Source organism: Heterodontus francisci, chromosome 11 (assembly GCF_036365525.1).
Source record: "Heterodontus francisci isolate sHetFra1 chromosome 11, sHetFra1.hap1, whole genome shotgun sequence".
NCBI lineage: Eukaryota > Metazoa > Chordata > Chondrichthyes > Heterodontiformes > Heterodontidae > Heterodontus > Heterodontus francisci.
In genome coordinates, this window is record NC_090381.1 from 83,221,504 (window position 1) to 83,234,283 (window position 12,780).

Genomic DNA, 12,780 nt, shown 5'->3' on the forward strand with positions numbered 1-12,780 from the left:
TGCTGCAGATTTCTTCGGTTAAATCTCAGCCTGAGTTCAATGGCAAAACATCCTGTTACAATTTCTCAGGTAGGGAGATTCAAGGTCACCTTTCGTCTCTGCCTCTAGGTAGTTTTAAGATGGTATTCTGGCAGGGTCCTTCTTGCTGGGATGGATTTCTCTTTCTTCTGTCTTTGTGGCCTTTTTTTTGGCTTTTTGCACAGAAAATATCTTTTTAAAAACTCCTTATCAGAGTTTTTTGTCTGGTGACCCAAGTTTCTCTCCGTGTGTTTTCATAAATGGTGTTTGATGGTGTGGCCATTGTTAGACAATGCATATAGATGTTGCTCATCTATATGCCATTTTGATAAAGTGGTATCTTTTCACACGCATTATCCTGAGTTTGAGTCTGGAGCCTCTATGCCTGCAAAGTTATTGTTAGTCCAACTTGTTGAAGCAGGGTTACCTTTAACATTGAATGGGCTATTTACATTTCTGATGCTTTCTTCAACATTTGATCAGACATGATTGGTTCAGGGTTTCAGCAGTTACCATGTCTATTTGCAGTAGAGAGGTTACCTGACCTCTTACTACATCTTGTTCTTGCAGCAAAAAGGTGTCCATTTTGAATTCCGTTCATAAGTTCATTTTTTCTCCCTCGCGTGAGTGTGACACTACTCCACATTGAATGTATCAAAGCTCCTTGGGTGTCTTTCAAATTCAATCTTAGCTGTTTTACGAGTCACCTATTTTTTGGGCGTCCAGATTGACTATGTTGTAGTGTCCATTTGGGATGTCACTTTTTCAAACTCGAGGAAGTTGATCTTTGCTGGATTATACAGGCATGCTGAAGTTTAATCATATGATCTCTAACAAAGGAATATATTCTTGGTTGTTGGAGGTCAATATTTACAGCCCAAGGCTATTTCAGTAAGAGTTTCTCAGGGAAGCATTCTTGACCCAAAAATCTTCAGCTGCTTTCATCAATGACTTCCCACCTGAGGTGGGCCCGTGTGAGGCTATTTGCTGACAATAGTGTTCCAAATCCATTCACAATTCCTCTGATAAGGGAGACGGTGGCGTAGTGGTAATGTCACTGAACTAGTAATCCAGAGGCCCAGGCTAATGCCTGGGGCTGCTGGTTCAAATCCCACCACGGCAGCTGATAGATTTTAAATTGAATGAATTAATAAAAAATCTGGAATTGAAAGCTAGACTCAGTAATGGTGCCATGAAACTATCATTGGTTTGTCCTAAAAATACATCTGATTCAGTAATGTCTTTTAGGGAAGGAAATCTGCCATCCTTACCTGGTCTGGCCTACATGTGACTCCAGAACCACAGCAATGTGGTTGACTCTTAACTGCCCTCTGAAGTAGCTGAGCAAGCCACTCAGTTTCAAGGGCAATTAGGGATGGGCAACAAATGCTGGCTGGCCAGAAACACCCACATCCCATGAAATAAAAAAAAATGTAGCCTATGCGAGCCTACAGCAGGATCTGCATAATATCTGAGCTTGGGCTGGCAAATAACAGTTGTTCCATATAAATGCTACTTTGTTCAAGAGGAAGCCCAACCATCTCTCCCTAACCTTCAACAGTATTTCCATCACCAAGTCCTTCATGCTCAATATCTTGGGGCTTATTAGGACCAGGGCTTAATTAGGCTGACAAAATCAAAACCATGGATCCAAAAGCAGGGCAGAGGCTAGATACTCTGCAATGTGGCTCAACCCCTGACACCCTCAAAGCTTTCCCATCATCTATAAAGCTCAAGCCAGAAGCGTGATGGAACACTTACCACTCCTCTGGATATGCACAGCCGCAACACTCAAGTCATCACCATTCAAGGCATCCAGTTTGCTTGATTAAATTATGAGGGGCCTTGATAGAATAGACTGGAAGGACCTGTTTCCCCGAGTGGAAAGGTCAATTACCAGGGGGCACAGATTTAAGGTGATTGGTAGGTTTAGAGCAGAAATGAGGAAAAACTTTTTCACCCAGAGGGTGGTGGGTGTCTGGAATTCACAGCCCGGATTGGTGGTGGAGGCAAAAACCCTCAACTCATTCAAAAGGTACCTGGACATGCACCTGAAGTGCTGTAACCAGCAAGGCTATGGTCCAGGTGCTGGAAGGTGGGATCAGATTGGAAGGTTGGTTTTTCAGCCGGCACGACACAATTCAATTTAAAATCTACTAGCTGCAAGTGATGGGATTTGAATCAGTGGCCTCCTTCTATGCCGTAACTTTTCTATGGTTCAATCAGCACTTCTGCCACTGGACTTAGTGCATGCAATGCTGAAGGGGTGAACATTGTGATTACAATATGTACAATCTAGAAAATGCAATGCAGCAACTCACTGTTACTTCAACAGGATCTCTGCTGCAACCTCACAGTTCCTCAGAATCGTTACAATGCAGAAGGAGGCCAGTTGGCCCATCATGTCTGCACTGGCTCTCTAAAAGAACAATTCCCTCCGTTCCATTCCCCTGCCTGCTCCCCATAACCCTGCACATTCTTCCTTTTCATACAGCTAATTCCCTTTTGAATGCTTCAATGGAATCTGCCTCCACCATAGTCTCAGGCAGCGCATTCCAGACCTTAACGACCCGCTGCGTGAAATAGTTTTTCCTCCTATCACTTTTGCTTTTCTTACCAAATACATTAAATCTGTTCCCTCTCATTCTCGAGTGGGAACAGTTTCTATCTACTCTGTCCAGACCCCTCATGATTTTGAATACCTCTATCAAATCACCTCTCAGCTTTTTCTTCTCCAAGGAAAACAGTCCTAACTTCTCCAGTCTCTCTTCATAACTGAAATTCCTCATCCCTGGAACCATTCTCCTGAATCTTTTCTGTACTCTCTCCAATGCCCTCATGCCTTTCCTAAAGGGTGGCACCCAGAACTGTACGCAGTACTCCAGCTGAGGCCAAACTAGTGTCTTATACAAGTTCAACATAACTTCCTTGTTCTTGTACTCTATGCCCCTATTAATAAAGCGCAGAATACTGTATGCTTTATTAACCTCTGTCTCAGGTCCTGCCACCTTCAATGACTTATGCACATATACACCTAGGTCCCTCTGCTCCTGCAGTCCCTTTAGAATTGTACCTATATTGTCGCTCCATGTTCTTCCTACCAAAATGAATCACTTCACATTTCTCTGCATTGAACTTCATCTGCCACCTGTCTGCCCATTCCACCAACTTGTCTATGTCCTTTTGAAGTTCTACACTATCCTCCTCACAGTTCACAATGCTTCCAAGTTTCGTATCAAGTGCATTAATATGTATCAGGAAAAGCAAGGGACCCAACATTGATCCCCGGGGAACTCCCACTACAAACCTTCCTCCAGCCTGAAAAACATCCATTAACCATTACTTTGTTTCCTGTCACTCAGCCAATTTCATATCCACGTTGCTACTGTCCCTTTTATTCCATGAGCTACAAGTTTGCTCACAAGTCTATTGTGTGGCACTGTATCAAATGCCTTTTGAAAGTCCAAGTACACCACATCAACAGCATTGTCCTCATCAACACTCTGTTACCTCCTCAAAAAACTCCAGCAAGTTGGCTAAACATGATTTTCCCTAATGAAATGCATGTTGGTTTTCCTTAATTAACTCGCATTTGTCCATGTGACTATTGATTTTGTCCCAAATTATTTCTTCTAGAAGTTTTCCCATCACCGAAGTTAAACTTAACTGGCCTGTAGTTGCTGGGCTTATCTTTACACCCTTTTTTGAACAAGGGTGTAATGTTTGCAATTCTTCAGTCCTCTTGCACCACCCCCGAGTCCAAGGAAGACTGAAAACTTATGGCCAGTGCCGCTGCAATTTCTACCCTCACTTCCCTCAGTATCCTTGGATGCCTGTCATCTGGTCCTGGTGTTTTATCCACTTTAAGTACAGACAGCCTATCTAATACTTGCTGTTTATCAATTTTAAACCCCACTAGTGTCTGACTTGCCTCCTCTTTCAACATTGCCTGGGTTGCATCTTCTTCCTTGGTAAAGACAGATGCAAAGTATTTATTTAATACCTCTTCAAGAATGTATTAGAAATATCACCACCTCCAAGTCTCTCTCCATCCACAGATGTGCATCACCATTCTTTGATTGTTATAGGGTAAGATCCTCCTATTTAACACTATCAGAAGGGCTGTCAGGCAAGTAGGGATGATCAATATATTTGGCCTTGCAAGTTTTGCCCACATCCAGAGAACAAGTCTAATTTTTTTAAAATTACATTTTGGAGGATTGTATTACAGAGGCCAGTCCATGGCCTCCACTGAAAAGGTGATTTTTTTTTTCTTCAAAGTCCGATTCCACATTGCAAGTTGAGACTGAGGCACAACTTTTAGTGTGTTAAAACTGCTTTGCGAGAGCAAAAAATCTAATGCCTGCTGTTAATTATTCCACAAGTGCATTTTTGAACTATTTTGGATGTAATGGTTATTGTAACATTTGGATAATTGATGTACTTCTTGGCTTCCTGTATTCACTTGCTGCAAACCCTTAGGTCTAACCTCAAAGGGTATTGCATTATATTAGTGACAGTGTTGCAGAATATGTTGAACTAGGCCTTTTTAGAGTTAAAAAAAATTGTTGACATTATCATTTCAGGCTTTCAGTGGATACTACAGGGGTGGATTTGAGGCTAAAATGACCAAGAGAGAGGCAGCTCTTATTTTGGGAGTAAGGTAAAGCAACATTTTAATTTCCTATAAAATATCCTTACTGACACAGTAAGGAGTTATTGATGAAAGCAGCTAAAGATTTTTGGGGCAAGAGTACTTCCCTGAGAAGAAACTCTTACTGAAGCAGTCCGTGTAGAAATGCAGCAAGACCTGGACAATATCCAGGCTTGGGCTGATAATTGGCAAGTAATATTTACGCTACACAAGTGCCAGGCAATGATCATCTCTAACGAGAGAGAATCTAACCATCTCCCCTGACATTACGGTCACTGAATCTCCTACTAACATCCTGGGGGTTACCATTGACCAGAAACTGGAGTGGCCATATAAATACCTTGGCTACAAGAACAGGTCAGATGCTAGGAATCCTGGGTCGAGTAACTCTCCTCCTGACTCCCCAAAGCCTGTCCACCATCTACAAGGCACGAGTCAGGAGTGTGATGGAATACTGTCCACTTGCCTGGATGGGTACAGCTCCAACAACACTCAAGAAGCTCGACACCATCCAGGACCAAGCAGCCTGCTTGATTTGCACCCCATCCACCACTGACGCTCAGTGGCAGCAGTGTGTACCATCTACAAGATGCACTGCAGCACCTGCAACCAGTACCACCTAGAAGGACAAGGGCAGCAGTTGCATGGGAACAGCACGACCTGCAAGTTCCCAAGTCACACACCATCCTGACTTGGAACTACATCACCATTCCTTCACTGTCGCTGGGTCAAAATCCTGGAACTCTCTTCCTAACAGCACTGTGGACTGCAGTGGTTCAAGAAGGCAGCTCACCACCACCTTTGCAAGGGATGGACAATAAATGCTGACCTTGTCTGCGATGCCCATATCCCACGAACGAATTTTTAAAAAAAATCACAGCTACTGATGGTCATAAGTATCTTTTAGTCTATTACTAAAATAACCTCCAAGAATACATTGTTTTTGCTGGATTTGAGCTATTTAGCATACACTTGAGCTTTTGCTGTTACATGGTTATGCTGGACACTTGTCATTCTGTGTATGCTAAATAATAACATTGCTGTAGCAATTCTTAGTTATTTACAAATCCCAAATTGTTGTGGAATCTTTGGATAGACTGGTCCAGATGTTTCTAATTGAAGTAATGCATTAGAATATATGTCTGCAGTTTCCTAAACTGGCCTGGCCTCCTTGAGAGATGTTCCAATACACATAATGTTCACTTGAAGCATTTTTGTTGTCGTAAGTCAACTGTTTTGACTGTGTAACTGACTACCATGTGCCCAGATGGTTATTGCTCTTGCATGATGACAAATTTTGTGCTTTTAAAAAGTACTTTTCGTGAAACAGTTTGTCTGTTAATAGCCCTACAGCTAATAAGGTTAAGATCCGAGAGGCACACAGGAGGATCATGGTGCTTAACCACCCAGACAAAGGTAAGCTCATTTGGTCAAAATTTGGTGTGTCTTTTAAATGCATTGGAGTGTAGTCTTTGCTTTAAATATTTTGAAGAAAATGCTTTGTTTGGCAGGTGGATCTCCTTACCTTGCATCTAAAATCAACGAAGCTAAAGATTTACTGGATTCTCAGAACAAAAAGTGATCTTGCAGGAAGACCGCTTGAACCATCATCTCTTCTATGAGGATATATTGTGGTTTATAGTATGCTAATAAGTTTCTTTAATCATGTAATCAGGAAACTAAGTAAATCATCTGATGTTCAAAGATGTTTTTTCTGTATGTTAAAGAATAATTTTTAGAATTAGGATTCACTAATACGAGAATATCATAAGCAAAGGTCCTTCTAATCTGCACAAGCAGCTTTCCTTTCAAGTTGCGCGCGTGTGGCCATCTTAAAGGCTACACACTGCAATAAATGGGCCGCCTACAGCAACGGGAAATTAGATGGAATGTTGGTCATAGGACCATATTGTCTTAGAAGCAAAGACTCCTAATTAGGTCTATTCTTTCAAAATGTTTCATATTTAAAGTTGCAAAACAAGATGCAAGTCCTCAGCACATGCAGCCTTTAACAATTGAACTGGTAAGGATGTGATAAGATAAAAATGAACCATTGGTGCAGTCCATCATTCAAGGAAAGGACAGCTTAATGAAATTTCATGAAGTATTTCCTAAAAATCTTTTTGGCCACCATCTTAGTTTCTCTGCTAAGATGAGGACTGACCACTGGATGTAAAGTTTGTAACAATTTTAACAATAAAATTAAATTCACATACACTATTTCCTGTGCTCATTTCTACATTTGTCACAACCCAAAATACTAAATTGGTGGTTGATTTATGGCTTCCACTGGGCATTTGTGCCTTCAGAATTCCTTAAACAAATAAACAATAACAGCCCCTGCAGAGCCTGAGAAAATGGACAGGTGGTGAAGGATTTTTTTAGGACTAGAATCCGACAATACAGGTTATTATGTACAAACTGCTTGAATGAAGTATATTATAGCTGCCCTAATAAAGAAATATCAATTTAGCAGGAGAGGTCTCAATAAAAAAAAAAAACTTGCATTTATATAGCAGCTTTCATAACCTCAAGACATGCTGCAGCACATTAGTCAATGAAGTACACATGATGTGTAGTCACTTGTAATGTGGGGAATATGGCAACCAATTTACAAACCGCAAAGTCCCATAAACAGCAATGAGATAACGGCCAGATACTCTGCTTTTGATTGAGGGATAAATATTGGCTAGGACACCAGGGAAAACTCCACTGCTATTCGTTGAAATAGTGCCTTGGGATCTTTTACATCCACCAGAGTGTAGACAGGGCTTCTGTTTAAGGTCTCATTCGAAAGACAGCGCCTTTGACCGTGCAGGACTCAGTATTGTACTGGAGTCTCAGCCTAGATTAAATCCCTGTTGCCAAATACTATTCTGGGTGTTGGTTGCACTTAAAGTTAGTTTACATATCAGCTTCAGAGGAACTGTAAATATACCAAATTAAGAACAGCCCAATTAGCAGCCTTTGAATGAGTAGAATGGCCCTTAAAACCTCAGATGTTTAATATCTAAGTAGTAACATAAAACAAAGCTCAGTGAGCGCCAGCAGTGAAACCTACAATCCTCATTTGATCAGTGGGGTAGCAGATGAAAGAGATTCAATCTCCTGAGTCAAATAAAACAGATTTATCATAGGGAGAAATCCTGGATGAATTATATTACATACAAGATACAATAAAGGGCAAGTACTGTTAATGTCTTTTGTATGGTTCTTCCAGGATGAGGAATGCCTGAACAACAAAAACTATCATGCCAAATCAAATAGGGCTGATCTACAACTGAAACCTGTTAATCCCAGATTATGGATGTTGTGTCTGAGGGAGGAGAGAAGCTATTCAATCCAAATACAAGTAGAGTCTCGTTTGAATATTATGATTGGTTTAATTGGCAGCTCTAGTTGTTCAAGATGCATTTAAGCTTTTCATATAGTTTCAAATGCACTGCTCAGTTGGAATGAGACAATCCAGGATAGTGGGACTCCATGGAGAGTGAGCAAACTCCTGTAAAGGTTACTTTCAAGAACTGTATGTGCAGTCTACATTGCAGTTTAGTGCCACAGACACAAATGCACTTGCTATCTAATAAATATGTTTGATAGCTCAGTCTTGAAGTGGCTTCTGAGGTCGAGGAAGAACATTAGAGAGACCGCCTGTGATGTAAGCATAATACAGCAATGACTAGTTTTTCTGTTCAGTTCAAGGACTCACTACAAATTCTCTGAGGGAGCTAACAGTACACTGCAGGTCATAAAGAAAAATACCCAGAGACATCAGTATTCTGTCTGCAATTTGTGTGTGTTTTTAATTTGAACATCTGCTAACCAGAATGTGGCTGTTAGACTGTGCGCAAGGAAACTTCTCTCTCCAGTAGGCTGGAATTATTTGTACATTTTGATGCTTTACATTCTGAACTGAGGATCAGTGAATGTGCCTATTGCTAAATGTTATTTTATTGTAATTTGTGGTTCATCATAAAATAAAAACTTTAGATTTTAACCAGATCTGAATGATGAAACTAACCAAAATTACATTCCCCCCCCGCCACACAAAATATCTCAAACAGCAACAAAGGGATCCGAAGAGTGCACTTAAGGTCCCTATTCTAATATTCTCATGCTTGAATGTGGATCTCTGGGTAACTGAGTACCAATCTCTTAAATTTTGTATGACTGTGGCTGTGTACAAGGGAAGAAGCTAAAGTGTCAAATTGTCCTGAGGGGGGGAGTATAACTTTTCTTTCTCAATAGAAGCTATATCCTAGACATATCATGGTGTAACATATACAGAAATGAAAAAATCTCATTTAAAAACAATGTAAAATGCATTACAGTAAAGTTCCAGAAAACATTCATGTTTGTATATTTTAAGTCAGAAGATGGAAGATCAAACTTTATTTATCAACTATCTGCATACAAAACATATTGCACATCAACCAACCGAAACTGAAAATAAAAATACTCTTAAGGACTCTAACCAATGTAGTTTACATGGAAAATCGTTTCTCTGGAACTTAATCTTACAGTAGTTGGATTATTTTGGCAATGACATCTACAACCAGTTTAGTGTAACATCCAAAGCATTGCTTGATTTTTAAATACTGTACAGTTAATAAATAAACCAAACAAGCCCCTTTGTAAAACAGTCACTGCCAATGACATCCCAATGTCCCTGCAGATGTATAGATGCAAACGAGTATTCTCCAGTGGTCTGCAATTTTCTCTACATACAGTATTAAAAAACCTACAGAGATTTAGTAAAATTGACCAGTTTCCAGACTAGTATCATCTAGTATCCCTAATGTTAAATTTACAATTCAGTGCAAAATTTTGAAACTGCGTTTTCTATTTTCATCAGATGAAAAAGTGGTTGCATATTGGAGAACTTGACAAAAAGCAGCCAATGCTTTAATCCATAATATATTATGGTAAATGTCAATGATCTCCATCTCCAGAATAATCTGAAATTTATTTTTAAACATTTCGAAACATTTCCTACAACCAGCTAGCTTTAAATTTTGCATCTACTGTCTGAAGGCACAACATCTGATAATGTACTGAGAACTTAACTAGGTGAAAAACAAATTTATACAAGTGTTTTATTCAAGAACCCTCCCCATCTCCATTCCAGTACGGAGGAACTAGAAAAAGTGCGCCGTAAACTCTGGCAGTCCTTATTCTATCTTTGGCAAGCTTTTACAAGCACTATTAGAAAACGTAATTTATGCAGAACTGGACGATGGTGGGCAATGTTTAAGAAACACCATTCACCACAACTTTAGTTCCATTTCCTTGGTAATCTCTTTGTTGGCTTTCCTTAGAAACCTTACATGTAGGAGCTTCATCACCAGAAACATTGTTTGTTCCATTCATGGTCTTGGCAGCTGGAGAGAGTTCAATCATATCCTCTTGCACCTGTTGAGCATAAGTGAGGGAATTAAAATAGTTAACTTCCAGAAAAGTCAAAGCAAAATTTGTTCTTCACACAACTGTGAATGTTCCAAATTAAGTACTGTAAAAAAGTAATTCCAAATTGCACAGGAAACAATAGCGTAATACAGAATCCTCAAAGTTAAACGTAATTCAGGAATTTTTGATCTACAATCACATTTTTTGTTAGCATCTACCAATTACTCTGTTCTTGGGGAAGATATTACTTACAAAACACAAGTTCTGGTATGAATGACCAGAAATGTAAAATCCTAACTAATCCCAATTCTTGGGACAATCAATTTAATGCATATTTATTCATTATATATATCGGCCTTTCCTCCAACAGGCCCCATCCTTGCAGCTGACATTTTGATGCCCTCCACTAAATCTTCCATAATTCTACTACAATAAATCTCAATTACTTATTAGCCTTGTCCATGGATCCCATACTACATAACTTATAGATGACGTAGTATACAGCACAGAAACAGGTCATTTGGCCCAACTAGTCTATGCCAGCATTTATTCTCCACACTCATCACTGTATGTCTGAACTAAATTTCATCAGCTTGCATACAGAAGCTGATCCATTAACTGTAGATAATGTTACTGAGGGGCAGCGTGCAGATTAGAAATAGGAGGGGGCAAAGATTTTTGACTGACTCCAAAGGTGGCAATGCAAGGAAAGGAGAAGCCATTGCTACAGATGCATTCCTACTATTAAAATGCAGGCAGTGTAACTCTGCGTGGACAGTCCCATGAATCCAGACAACAAAGCAGAGGCACAGAGGAGGAGAGCATGTTAAACTGTCAAAAGCTGCAAACTAATCAAGGAGAGCACCATGATAAGTCATAGAGAATGCCTGGCTTTAGCCATCACTGTATAGGTGCTATGAGAAGACTGGAAGCCAGACTACAGGGTTCAAATAGGGAGTTTCAGGAGAATGAGCATGGAGATAGGGGGTGATGATACATTGAAAGAGGAAAAGGTGTGAAATGAGGTAGTAATAGGAGCGAGATGGGTCAATGGTGCATTTTTGAGGACAGGGCGTTGGCAGTTATGAAGGGAGAAAAGTTTGCAGTTTTCTAAATTGCTACGCAACAAGCCAACCATTCAGGAACTGAAGGTAATGTAGAGTATAGCCAGAAGGCTGATCCCTGGTGTCAAGGATCTATTATGAGGAAAAGTGTGGAGAAACACAAGCTTTTCAGCCTAGCAATGAAAAGTCTTCGTCTGTAGAAGTATACAAAATTTTGAGATTATGGAAATAGTTAACCCACACATTATACACACACAATGGGATTAATGGGTGAAATCATTTAAGAAATAATGCTATAATTGGGGGAGGGGGGGCGAAGAACCTGTTGATACATTTAGATCAAGTGACCTTCCTTATTCATAATTATCTTATGATGTAGTCGAGAGAAGGGGATGGTTTTTCAAAATAAGGTTAAACTACATTGCTGGGAAAGAAAAGATGAAACCTTACCCTTCTTGTAACCCATGCTATACCAGATTGCTTAATGCTGACACTAGGTGACAACATTGAGTTCAGTTTCATTCCCAGCACTGACTAACAACCAGTCCATCACTTTTAGCTACATAAATGTCAAATCCTGGAGTGATCTGAACAGAAACCAGTTGGCCATAACTAATAATCGTGATCAAGGTAATCCAGTACACTTGTTCTGACAACTTAATTGTAGCGAATGATACATTTTAACAAATATTTTGCATTGATGCAAAATTGGAATAAAATCTATGAAGCATTATAAAATCTTAACTGCTACAGAAAACTATGCATTTCACAACCCTGTACAATTTAATACTATTTCCAAATACAGTTCCTACCACTTATAGCGGGCACATCCACGTGAATGCAATTCCCAATAGATGCGATGGGCAAATAACGTGGTACAATAAATTGATCTAATTGCTTTTGCTTCTAAATTGCTGAACAGTCAGGACTTCAAACAAATTGGTAAAATTTGCTGTATTACCAAGGTTTAAATTAGTGCACTAAGTGCTGGCGAGGAGAGGGATGAATTATAAAGTTAATCAGGTAAATAATTAATTATTTAAAGCACAAGGGTGGTAGGGCAGGTGATGTGTTGCAGCTGCAGTACATGGCAGCTCGTGGACACCAGTGTGAGCTGCAGGCCGAGCTACATACACTGCAATGCATCAGGGAGGGGGAAAGTTACCTGGATACTTTTGTTCCAGAAGGCAGTCACACCCATAGTATAGGGTCTTCTGATTTAGTCAGTGGTCAGGGACAGCAGGGTGTGGCTACAAGTAAGGCAGGTAAGGGGATCGAGAAGGCAGAAGTGGAGGATCCTCAGCGTGGCAAATTGTCCAACAGATTTGAGGTTCTTTCAGCTTGTATGGATGAGAGCAGGGGGCTGCAGGCTGGATAAGCAAACTGACCATGGCACAGGAAGCCATTCGAGGGTTGGGGCGGAGGTGGTGGTGGAATAAATTGGCATGTAGTGGCAGTAGGCGACAGTATAGTCAGGGGGATAGACACGTTCTCTGCAGCCAAGAGCGAGAATCCAGAAGGCTGTGTTGCCTGCCCGATGCCAGGGTTTGGGACATCTGCTCAGGGCTGGAAAGGAACTTGCAGTGGGAGGGTGATGATCCAGTTGTCATGGTCCATGTGGGTACCAATGACATAGAC

At 40.4% G+C, this 12,780-nt stretch overlaps 2 protein-coding genes across 4 annotated transcripts in view; one reads left to right on the forward strand and one right to left on the reverse strand.

The window, feature by feature from the left end:
• Positions 1–8,669, forward strand: part of dnajc19 (DnaJ (Hsp40) homolog, subfamily C, member 19) — a 33,827-nt gene extending 25,158 nt beyond the window's left edge. The window contains exons 4-6 of the mRNA XM_068042353.1: positions 4,605–4,681; positions 6,018–6,088; positions 6,184–8,669. Coding sequence (XP_067898454.1) covers positions 4,605–4,681; positions 6,018–6,088; positions 6,184–6,254 — 219 coding nt within the window. The 3' untranslated portion in view covers positions 6,255–8,669. The remainder of the gene's footprint in view (positions 1–4,604; positions 4,682–6,017; positions 6,089–6,183) is intronic.
• Positions 8,670–9,026: 357 nt separating this feature from the next.
• fxr1 (FMR1 autosomal homolog 1) overlaps positions 9,027–12,780 on the reverse strand; it is a 134,486-nt gene continuing 130,732 nt past the window's right edge. For all 3 annotated transcript variants that reach the window (XM_068042352.1, XM_068042351.1, XM_068042350.1), the window contains one exon: positions 9,027–10,084. In XM_068042352.1, coding sequence (XP_067898453.1) covers positions 9,923–10,084 — 162 coding nt within the window. In that variant the 3' untranslated portion in view covers positions 9,027–9,922. The remainder of the gene's footprint in view (positions 10,085–12,780) is intronic.